General features: G+C 37.2%; 1 protein-coding gene across 5 annotated transcripts; it reads right to left on the bottom strand.

Annotated features, from left to right (window-relative positions):
- Positions 1–7,841: 7,841 nt before the first annotated feature.
- LOC122010193 lies at positions 7,842–17,877 on the bottom strand. 5 transcript variants are annotated; one of them, XR_006119807.1, is made up of 4 exons: positions 17,693–17,868; positions 17,461–17,587; positions 8,208–8,323; positions 7,842–8,095 (listed from the first exon to the last, which is right to left on the bottom strand). XR_006119807.1 is itself a non-coding variant. In XM_042566637.1 (4 exons), exons 1-4 carry the CDS (start codon positions 17,693–17,695, stop codon positions 7,889–7,891), a joined length of 423 nt encoding a protein of 140 aa, XP_042422571.1. In that variant the 5' UTR covers positions 17,696–17,877; the 3' UTR covers positions 7,842–7,888. The 5 variants fall into 5 exon arrangements, 2 of the variants coding, with proteins under 2 accessions (XP_042422571.1, XP_042422572.1); XR_006119808.1 differs by having other exon boundaries at positions 8,208–8,297; positions 17,693–17,865; XR_006119806.1 differs by having other exon boundaries at positions 8,208–8,327; positions 17,693–17,860.
- Positions 17,878–18,090: the final 213 nt, after the last annotated feature.

Below are 18,090 nucleotides of genomic sequence, written 5' to 3'. Positions count from 1 at the left end.
GCATATCAAAAGACATAAGTCAAAGTACCCGCCTCCAATAGAAAGGTCTAATCCGGTAATCGAGATACTCATCTCGCGTCAAAACCCTAAGTCACGAACAAATAAATATATTTTATTTAGCTACAGTTTACATAAATAACTAAATAAATTCTTAAGAACTATTTAGGGCAAAACCCTAAACCAACCTACTAACCATATAATCCAAATTCACTACAAAATGTATCACGATCCTACACTTTACCTCAAATCACAGCCGCTGATTGCTGCTGATCGTTTACTGCTGAAATGAGGGCTGCCAGAATAGGGCAACTGCTGGAAACAAAACAAACAAACCAAATCAACAATTTTCCTTCCAAACCATATTCCCAAAACATAACCATTACCTCTACGGTGGTAGTTCCTTGTGTCTAACTGAGACACCCCTCACCAACTCGTAACCTAGATTAGCAGCAAGGAAAAGATCAAGTTCAAGAGTGGAGATTACTGCCAAATAATAACCTATTTCCAACCAAGTTACCTTCTTCCTCTCTACTGGTCAGAGGCGATCAAGAATCCGGCAACAGTACTAGTGCACGATTGCTAGCAGTGGATCGGCAGTGGCACGACAGCGACGCTAGGGCACAAGGTCGGCGGCAGTGCTCGGGTGTCACCGAAAAGAATGCGTCGACGGAAGATCTAGGGCATGGGGCGACTCGGGAAGGATGTGAAGGTGAGGCCGGCGTTAGGGCACAGGCAACGGCGATCGACGCTGGGGTTTGAAAGTGCGGCATTGGCAGGCACAGTGGTGGTGGCAGCCGGCGCTAGGGCAGAAGCAGTCTCGGTCGATAGCGTCGGCTCGAGCTCTTGGGCAGAGGAGCAAGGGGCGATGCCCGATGATCGGCGCTAGGGCTGGGATCCGGATCGAAGAGGCGGCGGCTCTTGATGCGATTTGGGGATCTCCACTACGACGAGGGGCAATGGACAGTGGCGAGGGGAAGAGGCAGTGGCGAGAAATATAAGGGGAGAAAGGTAACCGCCGCCGGTTAGGGCACAACGTCGGGCGCGAGGGGGAGAAGGTCGCGGGCGAGGAGTTCAGCAGGGTCGGGCGTTGCGGGGGAAAAAAGGAAGAAACGGAGAAATAAAAGAAAATAAAGGAAAAAGAAAAATATAAATATAAACATTTCCTCGCTTAAATGGGGTAGCCTAAACAGGCTTTCCCGGGGCCCAGTTTTATCCCCGTGAACTCGTCCATTTGAGCTCCGAAAAATTCCCGAAAAATTTTTAAAAATTCTAGAAAATTCCCTTATTATTATTCGGTATTTTACATCCTGTGTTGCTTTAACCTTGTGTCTAAGTGTGCAGGAGCTTAGGAGCACAGGTACTCGAGTGGAAGACGCAGCTAGCGAGAAGGACGGCACGCGGTGCGTCCGAGGGATTAGGTGCTGGGAAGAGTACCCCGGTGGACGAGAAGGAAGCGTGCAGTGGTTCCGAGGGACGAAAGCCGGAGCGGAAGATTGCTCGGGGAGCAAGAGACGCAGCTAGCGAGAAGGTCGACACGGGGTGTGACCGAGGGACGAAGACTGCGGATGAGTACGCTGGTGGACGAGAAGGAAACACGCGGCGACTCCGAGGGACGAGAAGCCGGAGCGGAAGGCTGCTCGAGAAGACCGGAACTTGGGTTCGGGTGAGCCCTTTTCCGGATGACAGAGATCACCCAAGCGAGCGGATCCGGAGGAGAAGAACCAGACCGAGGCGGGACTGAACCAGAGAAGAGGTCCCGGATGAAAAAGTCAACATCTATTGACTTTGGGCTCCGGGGCGCCTGGAGCAGTCCGGGACACCCGGAATGGCTCCGGGCGCCCGGACCAGGATACTTGACCAGATCGCGTCAAACGCGATCTGAACATTGGGGATAAATTTTTATCCCCCAGGGCACCCGGAACCCCTTCGGGGCGCCCCGACCAAGGCTATAAATATAGCCTTGGTCCAGAAGCTTTTTAACGAACTCTGAATTGTAATTCCAACGCTTGTAAGCTTTAGTCTAGAGTTGAGCTTCTGTTTTCTGCGCTTCAACGTTGTACAAGGCTTCTTCGCCTGAAGGAGTTTTTAGTGAGCTTAATCTTCCTTGGATTAACAACCACATCGGTTGTAACCAAGTAAACCTTGTACCTCGCTTTTTCTTTATGCTTTTAATTTATCAGCTTACTTTATATATACAAGTGTTAGCTTAAAGAGTTCGAGGAATGGTTGTTTTGTTTTTTATTTTACAGGGCTATCCAACAACCCCCTTCTAGCCGGTCGCATCGGACCTACAGTTGTTGCTCCTGTTGCTACTACAGAGTCACCACATATGTCTACAGATGAGAGGATTACTCACCTAGAGGAGTCAGTCCGTTAGGAGTTTCAGCGGTTTGGTCAAGAGATTCAGGGCCTTTGTCAGGATTGGACCAATTCTTAGCAGCATCAGATCGCCATGTACCAGATGATGCAGTGTTGGAGTTTGACGTACCAGGCTCCTCCCCCTCCTCCTAGTGATGATGTTTAGGCATGTTGCTTGTCTGTTAGTTGGTGTCGAGAGACTTTTGGCTTAGACATGTTCACCCTTTATTCATCTCAAACACTATAGATGCTATTGTAGCACTTTGTATTTCATGTTTATGTCTCTTTGTAACTTTGTATAGGCTTATGCTTATGTATGACTTTTATGTCTATTAGTGCTTGTGTATGACTTTTATGTTTAGGTCAATTTCACAGTGTGTGAAATGCCTAAAAGTCATAAGTTTGTGTATTTGATTAGTGCGCTCATGTGTGATTGCATCTCTAAAATGCAACGCACATCTGATACCAGTCGACTAGCACAGGTATCAGTCACCGATAGTGGCAGATCTAGGGGGAAGTGGGGGTGTGCTTGAGCATCCCCTTGCTCCCGAAAAATTCCACTAGTATGCTACAGTCCAAAAGGCAGTAAGAAGGAAGACAAGCTCCAGTTCCCTTCTTTAAGCACCTTTTTCCTTTTTTGTCTGGATCCACCACTGGTCACCGATACACTATTTTCAACCCTAAAATTAGACTCCTCTGAATTTTCACCTCGAATCTTTCTAACTTGGATATAGTTTATTGTGGCACATTATTTTATCCCCTCACACTTAGAGAGTATTTTGGATTAAGGGGGAGCCTGGATTCTTAAAATTTCTCATAATTTTTACATTTTCCTTGAGAGAGAGTTTTGGATTATGCTCCCTCTACCTTTTTGATATATATCAAAAGAGGAGATATGGATAGGTTAAGTTAGAACTTTCACTTCAGAAAGTTGAGCTATATGATCATGACTTTCATATACATTCATTATGCTTATGTTTTATAATTATTGTATATTTAAAGACCTAACTTAAATAAATTATCAAACATCAAAAAGGGAAAGATTATTAATGTAATCTTGCTCTAAGCATTATTTACTTTTGATGTTTAGTTAAATAAGTTTAAGTTAGGCAATGTTGATGATCTAACATAAATATTGAGTAAGTATGTACAAAGGAAAGTCCAAGTATGAAGACTTGGCAAGAAAAGTCCAAGAAAATAGTCTTGGTGGATGAAGTCCCAGAGCGTGGCTCTTGGCGGTGAAGTCCCGAAGGTGCGACATCTTAGCAAAAGCAGACTTAGCATTACGAAGCCGAAGGAAGCACTTGAAGGCAAGCGCAAGGATGAGGAGCCATGTACTCGGAAGCATCCTAAGGGTGTGTGGTTGATGGAAGATACTTGAAGGTATAAGTGTAGGCTAAGTGTATGGTTTAAATATGAAACTACAGTGCCGACTCAAGGCATAGGCCATTAAGGCCTGTGCCTAGGGCCCTTATTATATTAGGATCCACAAAGTTTATATATATATATATATATATATATATATATATATATATATATATATATACCTATATAAATTAAACATGAATATTAATTTAAAAACATATGAGTTTGGATATTAAATATTTAAAATTATGACTAAAATAAATTGTAGTCGAGATTTATTTTGATCAGTACTTTTAATTTTTTACTAACTAAACTATATTTGGTTAAAAAATTTAAAAATTTTATAGATTAAATCTAGATTTTTTAATATTTTTTACCCATGTTAGATTTAATTGATAATTTTAATTTTTTTACTATTAAAATTAGATTTGTTTGGTAATTTTTTTTATTTATTTTTATTAAAATTTAATTAGTAATTTTAAATTTTTTACTAATAAAACTTAATTTATTAATCAAAATTAAATTTTATTAATAAATTAAAAATATTTATTGGTTACACTTAATTAATATTTATTTATGAAAATACTTTTACAAGTGAAAAACATATTTAATATAATAGTATTATTTCTTTCTTAAATTTTATTTTTCTTTTACTATTTTTTTCAATAATTCACCATCAATATTTTCTAGCTAAATCAATTTTATTAATAATTTCTCAAAATTAAAATTGATCAAAAGACAGTTAACTCACATTAATACAGGATTCTAAAGAAGAGTTTATTATATATAATGACTATATCTAGTACACGAACCTATTTCCTCTAGGTCACTCAATAATTTTATCGCTGTGTCGAAACTTTCTTGATTGATAATGTTTTTAAAAACATTGTAATTAAAATGTATATTAAAAGTATTACAATAATTTATTTCTTGATTCTAAATTAGTTAATATAAAACATTTTTTATTTTTAAAATTTTACTAATAATAAAAAAAAAAATGAGGTTTGACATAAGATAAAGTTATTGATATGTGACTTAATTGGTCACTGTTTCTAATTGTATAAATAATCATTGGCAATATATGAAATTGCCCTTTTAAATTTTACTAATAAAATTAAATATTGCCCTGAGACATGGTTGAATTGGCTAATACGAGGTAGATATTGTTACAATGGGCAAGGTGTCGAATCTCGGCAAAGCCAAGAAAAATACTCTCCTCGCAGTGGCCACCTACAGCTTGGTCGTAGGGTTGGTCGTGTTGGACTGCTAGGATGGTAAATTCCACCTTTTACTATAAGTAACAAAATTAAATGTTTCTAATAATATTTATTTAAAAATATTAAATTCTTATTTTTGCCTCAGGCCTCAAGATTTATTTAAAAAATATTATTATTATTATTTTTGCCTAGGGTCTTAATAATAGTTGAGACGACCCTGCATGAAAAGATCATGCTTAAATCGATATACTCTCATATTAAGAAGTATCAGTCGATTGTTGCTTCTACCAGTCAACTAATGCTTGATCCTAAAACAAACATAGAGTTTGTGGTCAACTGTCAATCGACTAGTATCGAGCATCAGTCGATTGGTAAGTAACCGTTACATGTTGGCAACAGCAAATCCCATAAAATCTTAAATGTTGTTGAAGTCCATCAATCGACTGATATAGACATCAGTCGACTGATGTCGAGAAAAAATTTAAAAGCTATTCTTGGAGCTTGGAGGGAACACACTTGTCATTCTAACCTTCAAAGCTCTCCAAGTGATATACAAGTCTACAAATTCTCAATCTTTACCCCCCCCCCCCCCCCCCCCAAATTCATTCTTTTATCTTGTAAGAGGAAGAGATCATTTTGTAAGAGCTTCTCCACCTTCGCGTTTGATTCGAAAGGGAGAAGAGCATAGTGAAGCTTGATCGTGTGTGAGTAAACCCTTGGATTAGTCACCTCAAGGAGGTGGAGACCAAATAAATTACAAGGAGTTAGCATTGAATTATTATTTTCATTCTTGTCTTTTCTTTGCTTTAGTTCCGCTAATAAGTTGTAGGCAAAAAATCGAAAAAATACTATCCTCCCTAGCAAAACGCAAAGGTCCCAACAAAAAGTCATTGCGAAAGTAAACTCGGGTCTCTTTTTTGCTTCCTCCATGGACTCGACTAACTCAGAATTAGTCCGGTTCATCTTTAATTTCTGAATCTGTCTTTGAATATTACTGTAAAAAATCAATTGTAAACCCCTAAGATTATCTGAATAGTCATAAAGAGGAAAAAATAAATTTGATGCAATACAATGAATACAATCAATCCGTTCAGATTTCATGAGTTCAAGATTATTATATATTTTAGATCGAATATATTTTTTTTTAACATTGTTATAGCTACAGTGTAATTGCTACTTGTAGCAGTTAGGTACAGCTACTATAAATAATATGTAGCAGCTTGACGTAATTAATACGATCTACTAATACTGGGTCCAAAAATAGATAAATGTAAATTGGTTAAAAATTTATATGAATTTTTTTTATATTTATTTATTTTATTAATTTAATCAAAATAATTCAAACATGATAAAAAAATCATTTCAATATTATTAAATTCATCGTTAAGTATTGCAATAATAGTTAATTAGTTATTATAATATTATAATAGTCATTAATTGAATGCTATAAATATTTTAAGATGGATTTCATTATGTTAAGCAATTTTGACTAATGTTTTAATATAAAAATACTTTATACATATTCTTTTTTTAAAAAAAATAGACTAGGATTCAAACTAGAATTGCTGAGATTGAAACCTTAAAGTGGATGTATAAATATAAAAGATTGGATAAATAAAAAATAAAAATATTAGAGAAGAAAATTAATATTATATGCATTTAAGGAAAATTGCATCAAATATGTTTAATTGCATGTTAAACATGGCTTCAATATAGCCATGTTTAATATGTTTAATTGCACATTAAATTACATCAAATAATCATAAAAAATATTTTACATAGTAACTCTTAATAATAATATAACTTCTAATTAATATATTTTTAAATCTAAATTATTTTATTCTCGCCAATAAACACTTCATTTGATAAATAAATTAGTTTCTGTTAATACTAATCCGGCCATAATTTACCAAACCACATATTTGATTTTGCATATTACCAAAAAAAAAAAAAGAAGTACCCACCTTGGAATTGAAATCACTTATCTCTTCCCCTTTTTTCCAATAATACCCCTATTCTTTTTATTATTTTTTTTCAAAACAAACTTAATCTTCGAACTCTACTCTTTCATCTCTGTTTCCTCCACCTCCACCTCCACCTCCACCGTTGAAGCACTTGTTTGTTTCTTTATGCGCATTTTTTTTTTTACAAAAAAAACATGCAACGGAAGTCTAATAATTTCCTAAATTATTAGGACATACATTACACACACAACCATAAGAATACACATGTATAACGTTTAGCGGAAATATGATTAACTAACAATCCTTACAAGAATTGTCTCTATTCGTATCCACACAAATATGCCTTCAAGATGACTTCACAAAGCCATATGTTTTGTCTTCGTTTTGGTACTAGCCAAAGAAGAAAGACGATATGATCCAAGAGAGAACTCTAGCTTGATTTGATGCTCGGCGGCAAGGACAACCCAATGGCACCAAATTAAGAGAGAGGAGAACAGTCTTTTGTGACCAATTTTGCAACAAGAAGTTTTTCGTCTAAAATTTTTGCGACAAATAAATTATCGTAAAGTTGCAACGAATATATTTTTGTCGCAAAATTTGTTGCAAAATTTGCGACAAAAACAAAAATTTGTAACTAATTGGTCAAGGATTTTTCACTCATAGCAAATTTTCATCGCAAATTTGTTAAATTTTGTAGCGAACAAATTTGTTGCTAAATTCATCACAAACTCTGCATTTGTTCAGCATATTTCTGCTTCCAAAACTTAACAACCATACAAAACAATATAAATTCCACCAACAACCAAAACTTATCAAAACAATACAGAACATATCAACACCACATTAACAACATTAACAGACATACCAACAAACATACTACATTAACAACATTAACAACAAAACAAATGGACAACAAGCAACAAAACATAACAACAAATGAGGTCAAAATATGATCTCTGTATCATATAGTATTGATTTCATTATTTAGTCCACTCTCTTTAGTGTGACAGAAATGAGTTCATTCCAAAAACAAATTGAGATCAATGAACATACAAAGCAAAAGGCATCCAAAGAAGTCTTGCCGTTCAACAATTGAGTTTTAAGAAACCCTGAGACTCTAGAAGCTAAAAAGAAACAATTAAGTTTAAACAGCTGCAGCTGCAGCCTTCTTTCTTGGCACTGCTTCAGTACCTGAAAGGAGAGTCCTAAAATCAATATCTTCCATGGGGAATCTGCCGACTATTTGTCAACCATCTAATACAAGTTTAGGACATTACAAATTGGAAGAAGAAAAATTGAATACCTTCTCTGAAATTGTTCTTGAACTTCGTGGCACATGACGGAGATATCTCATCCTTCCAGTACCAGTTGTCTTCCTTCTGATGCCTTCACACTCCAATTATATGTTGCAAGAACAAACTTGCTATAAGAAATAGGAGAAATCAGGTGGAAAAAACTAATCTCATATTGAGATATCACTCAGCAACTTTTATGACTAGCTGAAGATTGGTTTATGCTACAATTTTTTTTTTATTTTGAAAAATCCAGACTATTTGACATGCCAAAAATTAAGAAAATGTAGTGGAGAGGGAAGAAGTAGGACAACATGAGAAAAATTGATGTGAAAGAAAGGCAACAATGAAATTAAGGACCGCTAATGTTTCATATCAGTAGCAAAATCAATAGAGAGTAAAATACCAAATCACTCTATCTGTTCATGTTCCACACAAGATTGGTGATTACAAAGTTATTGTAGGGGTAGTATTTACCAAATAGTAGTGATGTGATTTCTGCATGTTCCTTTTTGATTCTTTATCTTACATTTTACTAGACTCCCCAGCTAAAAGGAGCACAAAGTTCTTATTAATTGTTGAGCAATAGTTGTTAAACTCCATTGCTACCAGTATTGACGACATCAAAGGTCAAACTGTTGGAAATGGAGAGAGTGGGGATGTGGGAACATGACCCTCGTTCCCTACTACTAATAATGGAAAAGTCCATTATGCCCCTGGTTTATTTCCTTATATAAAGGGGGTGCGTCCAAGGATCATTCGTGGGTTGAAGACGAGAGTAAGCGAGGAGAATATTCAAGGCGGTGGGATTTGGTTTGTGGAATTGCCGAGGGCTTTCTGATCCTGTGATCGCTCTTCCGACAGCGAATTTCGCCATTGCCGATTGCGGATCTGCGGGAGATCGCTGTAAGTTTTTACCGCTTTAATTTAATTCCTCTTTTCATGTATTTAGAATTATCTACATTGGTATCAGAGCTATTAATTCTAAATGCATGATAAATCCCTAAAACCTTGCGTTGAAATCGTGACCGAGTCATGACCGATGTGTTACAAGAAAAGCCAAGGTCGGTGACTCCGTGTCGCGGCAAAGGCTTGCCGACGACAACGTCTCGAAAGAGGGATGAAGTCAGCGACAAAGTCGCTCGCCGGTGGACACATTGCTGCTGCTCCGATGGAGTTTGTTGCTTGCTGCCAACACATGGTTAGATTGCATTCATGTCGCGATCTTCCCCAATGGCCGACACCATAGGCTTTGAGGGAACGAAGTTTGTCTCCGATGGTTGCCGACAATAAGGTCATAGAGAGACTTGCGACTGGGTTGCAGTTCGGTGATCGAGTCATTTTGCCAATGTTAGCGCTGTTGCCCAGGATGGAAAATCGCGACGGTTTCGTGATTTTCACTAGAGCCGGCGAAGGTATTCTGGCTGGTTGACGATGCGTCAGTGGCCTGCCGACGACCGTGTCCGTCGCGGTTGCGTGGCATGGGCGGCGTGTGCGGCGTGCGAACGTGGGCAGCATGCTGCGGAGAAAACGGCAATGAGAAGAAATAACGAAGCACAGTAACGTGAGGAAAAGTTTGATTTAAATAAATTAAATAAAATAAAAAAACGAAACTTTTTTGTTTCGATTTTTTTTCATGCAGAAATTTTTTTTAAACTTACGTGTTTGAAAAAAAATATATTTATATATAAATAATGTATGTTAGAATTAATTAAAATTATGATTATTGGTCTAATTTTATAATCATGTGGGTTTAAACTGGTTGGTCCAATTAGACCCGGTTTAGATTAAACCATTGGGTTTAATCAAACCAATTTGATCCAACCCCAAATCTTAATTAATTGGGTTTGGACCAAATATGATCAAATGACCATATTTGTTCTAATGGGTCAAATTTGATCAAATGATTAGATTTGTTCTAATTAATCAGACTTAAACCAATGAATATTGGTTTGATCAAACGAACCTGAGTTTGATCAATATGTCTGAAATTGGTCGAAATGGACTTAGATTAAAAAGTAACAGAACATAGGTATAAAAATCCCTATCCAATTAGATTAGTTCTAATTAAGGACAATGGACCGAGCTTAGGATCTGGATCCCTAATCAACCGATTCAATGGGTCTGACCAATTAGATTAGTTCTAATTGTCGACTTGAACTCCTGAAAATCGAGAAGATTTGTTTTTCTTGATTTATTATGTTAGTACTATGCCTGTATAAATTGAAATAAACCGGTTTTGTACTGGTTAGTCGGTTTTGTACTGACTTATTTATTTTCAATTTTTCAGATGGCACGGACGATTACCACATTCACTCGTCGTGAAGTGCGACGAAATCAGCTCAGGGAGGAAATTCAGGAAATAAGAGTATAACTCTACTTATGAAGTCGATGAACACATTGGACGGCTTGATGATCTATTTTGGAAACTTGAGCGAGAAGAGTTTCCAGTCCTGGACAGTTATAGGACTATAACTTGATGCGTTCATTGCCAGAAAATCCAATGATGATAGCAGACTATATTTGGAGGCGTCATCAAGGACGCGTCACATATTCTGTATTATGTGAGGAACTGCTTCACCATATGACTGAAGAGGATCCAAAAGAGTTCGAAGGGGACCCGGAAATGATTGAGGAGGAACCAGAAAAGGATCCAGTTAAGGGTCCTATAGAGAATCTTGAAGCTGTCCTGCCTGAGATTACCCCAAATGAGTCCAGACTGAAAGGGATTATTTTGGCCACTGCACTAGTGTCTGTCCTAGTGGGAGTGATAGTTGCCTATCTAGTTTACTAGAGTTCTGTTATTGTTATTGTCGTTATGTATGAACAATATTTAGTCCATTTCATTCATGTCAGTTAGTTATATGTTAACAATATGCAGCATAATTTTATGTTAATGATATGTTCATTTATTTATGTTGTTTGCTTGACATGATGCATGATTAGTTCACGAAGTATTAAATGATTAGTTCATTTAATTAAAGCAATCATGATATATTAAATGATTAGTTCATTTAATTAAAAAAAATCATGATATTATAAATGATTAGTTCATTTGTTGGGATGTATGTAATAGAATTGATTAATGTTAATTTGATTGGTCATACGAATGATGAGTGAAAACATAGTTGCCACTTGATTTTGTAAACCAACTCAAAGTAATATTAAGTCAATCATAATTGCATGTATATGATTTACACTGAATACTAAATAATGTGTTTATTTATGATAGATTATGACAACCAAAAACATAATAGCTGAACTCAACAAAGGTGAAAAACTTAATGGGGATAACTATAAGATCTGACACCTCAGGATACAATATGTACTTGAGGAACAAGAAGTTCTAGAGGCTGTAAATCAGATTATGGAAATACCTGTAGATGGTCCCACTGCACAACACAGACGAGATCTTGATGCCTATAAGGCATGGAAGAAAAAGGACTCCACTGCAAAGGGCATATTGATTAGTTCAATGGTAGACGACCTAGCTTTTGAGTATGAGTCGTACCTTTCGGCTCGTGCAGTCTGGGTAGCCTTAAAGAAAAATATAGTGGAGTAAGTCTGAGCAAGCACCGGTGACAATCAAGTTCGATACCTGGCGTGAATGATAATGGTTCAACACCTCGAGAGATGTCGACATGATTCGGAGCTTAAAGCTGCTGGTCATGAGTTGGTGATGAACAATGATTCAAGCGATTATTCGTTCACTTCAGTTCTTGGGAGACTATGGCGCACCCTAACTCGCGGAGAGTATTAAGAGTTTCACCGACGCCTCACGCCATGTAGAATCGAGGTGGAGAGTTGAATCCATGAGGATTTTTGGAAAGACCTATGTGGTTGTCGGTTCTGATCGTTTGGATCCAAGAAAAAAATGGTTCAAGAAAGGAAGGAAAGAAGCGAGGAAAATGTGGGACAGGCCCAATCAAGAAGATAGTAAAAGACATAATAAACCTAAAACAAGTTGACTTGTTTTAAGCGTGGCAAAAAGGGTCACTGTGCTTAGCTGAAAAAGGTAAATCCAAGCGTGTCTTCTTTTCTAGAGCATTTTGTTGCTAGTTCAGTGTTGTTAGCTGATTCTTATCCTTTGTGGATTATAGATTCGGGAGCAACCAACCATGTAGCTTGGGAACGAGTTACATTTATTGAGTACCGTCGGGTACCAGCTGGCAACAAGTGGATCTATGTGGGAAACAATGCAAGAGTTGAAGTCAAAGGAGTCGACACTTGCAAACTCAACCTCCGCGGTGGTAGAGTTTTGTTTCTACATGATGTCCTGTATGCTCCTGAAATTCGATGGAATCTTGTTTCCGTTACGTGTCTTCTTGATTTAGGATATTGTATTAATTTTTACAGTCGGTCTGTTGAACTTAAGATTGACTCAGTGTCAATCGGATATGGTTTTTTAACAAATGGTTTTATGGTTCTTGATGTAGAACCAGATGTCAATTATGCTATTGATGGTTGTTTTTCAAACATTGCTTTAACTAGTGATGCAGATATAACTAATGAGATTTGGCATGCTAGATTAGGACACATAGGACAAGAACGTATGAATTGGTTAGCTAGAGAGGGTATATTGGGCACTCGGGTTAAGATTCAATTGTCTATATGTGAGCATTGTCTTGCTGGAAAAATAACTAGGAAACCATTTGGTAAAGCTATTAGATCTGAATCAACATTGCAGTTAATTCATTCAGATATTTGTGGTCCAATGAATGTGAAAGCTAGACATGGAGCTTCCTATTTCATTACATTTATTGATGATTTCTCTAGGTTCGGTCATGTGTATTTGATTTCTCACAAATCTGAAGCATTAGATTGCTTCATTCGTTATATGAACGAAGTTGAGAATCAAACGAAACGTAAAGTTAAGACTTTACGCACTGACCGTGGAGGGGAGTATTTGTCTGATATGTTCAAGACAATATGTAATGATAGAGGGATTATTAGACAGCTGACAATCCCTGGAACTCCACAGCAAAATGGGGTAGCTGAAAGAAGAAATAGGACTCTTCTTGAAATGGTTAGGTCTATGATGGCGCAAGCTAATTTGCCGATCTCCTATTGGGGAGATGCATTATTAACTGCAGCCTATATACTTAACAAAGTACCTTCAAAGTCAGTTCCATCTACCCCATATGAACGTTGGACAGGCAGAAAACCAGATTTAGGTAATCTGAGACCCTGGGGGTCAGCTGCTTATGTTCATGATAGTTCTCACAAGTATGGAAAACTAGGGCCTAGGGGTAAGAAATGTATCTTGATAAGATATCATGAAACCTCCAAAGGTTATGTTTTCATAGGTGAGCAACTAGATGGAACCATCTCCGAAACAGACTCGAGAGATGCGACTTTTCTCGAAACAGAGTTCTCAATCAGAGGTGATGTTGATAAAAATGTTCCTCTATTTGTGGAGGATGAGATATTATCAACAAGAGAGGTGTCAAAAGGGATAGCTGAGTCTAGTTAACCGAGTGGGAGTGATATGCCGAGTCATGAGTTGACTTCTCAACAACCCAACTTACGGAGAATTGTTCGTAAGATCAAACCTAAGAAGAGGTTTGATATTGAGAATGAGGCATTGGTTACATTTCCAATTGACGACGACGAACCTCAATCCATTGAGGAAGCATTGGGATGTAGAGTTAGAGAAAAATGGAAAGGTGCAATGGTTGAAGAGATGGAGTCCATGATTCAAAATCATGTTTGGGACTTAGTCGATCTTCTTCCGGGCCAAAGGGCTATTGGGAATAAGTGGATTCTAAAAATAAAGAGGAAAGCAGATGGATCGATTAACAATTACAAAGCTCGTTTAGTTGCAAAAGGATATACCCAAATGGAGGGTATTGACTTTGAAGAGACATTTTCTCCCTAGTGAAATTTGTGTCAATACAAGTTATTTTGGCTTTTGTGGCACATTATGACTTGGAATTACATCAAATGGATGTAAAAACCTCTTTCCTTAACAGTGATCTTGACGAAGAAATCTATATGGTTCAGCTAGAAGGTTTCATTGCTGAAGGCCAAGAGCAGAAAGTATGTAGACTTGGAAAGTCTATATATGGGCTAAAGCAAACGTCAAGGCAATGGAACATAAGATTTAACGAAGTCGTTTTATCTTATGGTTTTGAGATGATCAATGAGGATCATTGTGCTTTCCTGAAAAGGGAAAAAGGACAGTATGTCATTTTATCCTTATATGTTGATGATATGCTGATAGCTGAAAATGACATAGGATATGTGAATGAAGTCAAGAAGTGGTTGTCATCACAATTTGATACAACACATATGGGAGAAGCTGAATACATCTTAGGGGTGAAGATCATAAGAAATCATTCTAAAAGACTTTTGGATCTGTCACAAGAGTCTTATATAAATAAGATGCTACATCATTTCAGCATGTCTAATTGCAACATAGAACATACACCTATTGTGAAAGGGACTATGTTGAGCAAGAGTATGTGTCCTAAAACTCCAGAGGAAAGAGCTGAGATGAATAAAAAATCATATGTCAGTGCTATTGGTAGTTTGATGTACACGATGTTGTGTACACGTCCCGATATCAGCTATGTTGTGGGCTTGGTCAGTCGCTTCCGGTCAAACCCAGGACCGAGACACTGGAAGACAGTAAAAAGGATATTCAGATATCTGAAGGCGACAACAGATTATTGTCTCTGTTTTCAAGGATCAGATATGAGTCTGAAAGGTTATTCAGATGCAGATTGGGCTGGAGACCTGGATGATAGAAAATTCACATCAGGCTATACATTCTTGCTGAATGGTGGCGTCATCATCTGGAACAGCAAGAAACAAGCTTGTGTAACTTTGTCGACTATGGAAGCTGAATATGTGGGCATGTTCAGCAGCTATGCAAGAAGCAGTCTGGTTGAGAAGGTTTCTGAAGCATCTGAAAATTGCTGAAAATAGTGGGAGTCCAGTAACTGTCTACTATGACAGTCAAATTGCAATAGCTTTTTCCAAGGATCCCAAATATCATAGCAAAGACAAACATATAGAAATTAAATATAATTTTGTAAGGGATATTGTGGCTAAAAGAAAAGTCATTCTTGAGTATGTCCCTACACATGTTATGCTTGCAGATCCTTTTACTAAGCCAATGACTAAAGAGTCATTTAAAGAACATGTAAAGTCTTTGGGACTTCGTAGAATGTAACAATATTGAAATAACAATCAGACTTTGTGTTATGATTGTGTAATTTGCCATAATTTATTCAGTGTATATGTTGTATTTGTTACATTCATATAAGATCTCGGTGAGCATGTTGGCAGGTAGAGATTGGTCCACTCACATGGACAATCATCTCTGTTTGTTAAGTACATATAGGGTAAGACCGTTACTTATGGAACAACTTATGTAGCTGAAATTAGAGAGAGATCCATAAGTTGAGCATGTTGTATTTGTTACATTCATATAAGATCTCGGTGAGCATGTTGGCAGGTAGAGATTTGTCCACTCACATGGACAATCATCTCTGTTTGTTAAGTACATATAGGGGTAAGACCGTTACTTATGGAACAACTTATGTAGCTGAAATTAGAGACAGATCCATAAGTTGAGGTCGCCTTGATAATTGTGTCACGATAGAGCATTTATGTGTTAATAATGATCGAAGTAAATGAACCCACCATTTACTGAACTTGTTGAAAGCCAGATTAGAATTCATATGTTGAATTCAGGATTAGATATTAGGTATGTCTAGATCAAAATATGTACGATGTTAAATTTGAAGACAACATGCACTCTTTTTTAGTAAAGAGAATAACATCGTAGCATGTGATTCATACCACATGTGCTATTGCGACAATAAAGGTAGTAGGAGAATGAATCCCTATTTCTCTACTATGTGAGACCTTTGAGATTATATGTTAATCTCAATTTTATGCCTTAGTGACTATTTAGCTATTTACTTGAAGTTTTAATCAGTGTCTGTTACTTTAGCGTGTATCCTATGACTATAGATGATTCGGTCTATGGAGCATAACTAGGAAAGCGACTGATTTAAATGAATAGATTCTAGCTAAAAAGGAAGATTAAATATATTTACATCTTTTGTTGTTATTCACTGGTCGACCCATTTCTGTTAAGTATAGAAATGAATGTAAATATTAGATATGGAACATGCTCTTGACATAATGGTCATTATAAGGGATTAGAGATGTTCATATCGATGTAAATAAAAATTATTTAATCTGGATAAATAGCAAGACATGGATATCTCCAAGATAATGACTGTGTGTCACTTGAAGATTGGATGGATCCTGGATAAAGGTTATGTGCCACCAGGAAAGTGGCTAAGTGCCATAAAGAGTGTGTCTCTAATTTATTTGAGCAGCTAAGCAAAGTGTAACAACTTTATTAGCATTGATTGCTCAAGGAGCGGCTAAGTCAAGGTGTAACAATCTTCTTAGCAACTATCGCTCATTGTGCTTGCTGTCGTACGAACCATTTTCTCTAAGTATGGATTGGATGTTCTCATATGGTCTATGTGACCAAACTCTCTAATAGTTTATGTGACTTATTAAGTCTTTGTGACTTACCTGAATGAACAAGTCTTAGTGACTTACCTTGGACGAGTGGGAGATGTTGGAAATGGGGAGAGTGGGGATGTGGGAACATGACCCTCGTTCCCCACTACTCATAATGGAAAAGTCCATTATGCCCCTGGTTTATTTCCCTATATAAAGAGGGTGCGTCCAAGGATCATTCGTGGGTTGGAGACGAGAATAAGCGAGGAGAATATTCAAGGCGGTGGGATTTGGTTTGTGGAATTGCGAAGGGCTTTCCGATCCTGTGATCGCTCTTCCGACAGCGAGTTTCGCCATTGCCGATTGCGGATCTGCGGGAGATTGCTGTAAGTTTTTACCGCTTTAATTTAATTCCTCTTTTCATGCATTTAGAATTATCTACACAAACTAATGTTCCCCAATGTATTGATCATCTCACAAACCCTAATGAAGTTCATAAATCTGTAGATTTGAATTACATTCTTACAGAATTGAGTTATATTTCACTAGGAAATAATAGATGAAATCGATTGAAATCTAGTACAATTGAAGGTGGAAAATGATGAAGCCAGTTTAAAATTTGTCAAATTAGGTTGAATTTAGAGATCTCCGCCAATCTAGCTCACATTTTGTCACTTTCTCTTAATCAAACTAGTCCATTTCCATTTCTCGAAATACCCCAAAATCGAGCAAAGCAAAATAAAAATGACAGCATCAGATTCAGATGTAACTTACACTTGCAGATCCGAGTAGCGGGGTAGCCGCAGGAACTACACCGACTCTTTTGGCGGTGGAAGTTCCACCGCACGCACAGCGTGTGGGTCTTGTTCCTCCTCTTCCCGAAGCTCCCCGTGCCCTTCCCCTGCTGGAACAAGTAGCAGAAGAAGAAGCCCGAACGCGAGACTTAGACAAGCGAAACTGGAACAGAACGAAGGCGAGAGTTGCAAAGGGGTTAAAGGAACATTACCATCGCCCTAATGCGCCCTACACAGCCTCCCTTCTCTTTGCAAATTCAGAGACAAATTTTGAGTTTGTCGCCAAATTGGCGACGAATGAAAATTTGTCGCCAAACAAACCACGTTCCCCCTACTAGCGATGACCGCCTGATTGGCGATTGAACTCAATTTGGCGATCCCGAACTATAAATAATTTGGCGACTAATTTCAGATTCGTCATCAAACACAAAATTATTTTTGGCGGTGAATTTTATGATAAATATTTTTGTTGTTAATTTTATAATATTTTTTTATCACTATTTTGTTGCTAATCAGCAATGGTTCCTTTTTTTAATTAGCAAGTAGGAATGATTTTTTTTTTCTTGTTGCAAATTTTGTTGTAAATTAACGATACATTTTTCGTTGCTAA

The sequence above is a fragment of the Zingiber officinale genome, chromosome 8A, assembly GCF_018446385.1.
Source record: "Zingiber officinale cultivar Zhangliang chromosome 8A, Zo_v1.1, whole genome shotgun sequence".
In the NCBI taxonomy this organism is placed as follows: Eukaryota; Viridiplantae; Streptophyta; class Magnoliopsida; order Zingiberales; family Zingiberaceae; genus Zingiber; species Zingiber officinale.
Note: the sequence above shows the minus strand (reverse complement) of the source record. Positions and strands in the feature narration are given on the sequence as shown.

Coding starts and splice junctions, on each gene's coding strand:
- LOC122010193 (XM_042566637.1), bottom strand. Junction 8,291..17,460: donor CGCTACTCGGATCTGCAAGT/GTAAGTTACATC, acceptor TGGAGTGTGAAG/GCATCAGAAGGAAGACAACT. Junction 8,096..8,207: donor CAAGAACAATTTCAGAGAAG/GTATTCAATTTT, acceptor CTCTCCTTTCAG/GTACTGAAGCAGTGCCAAGA.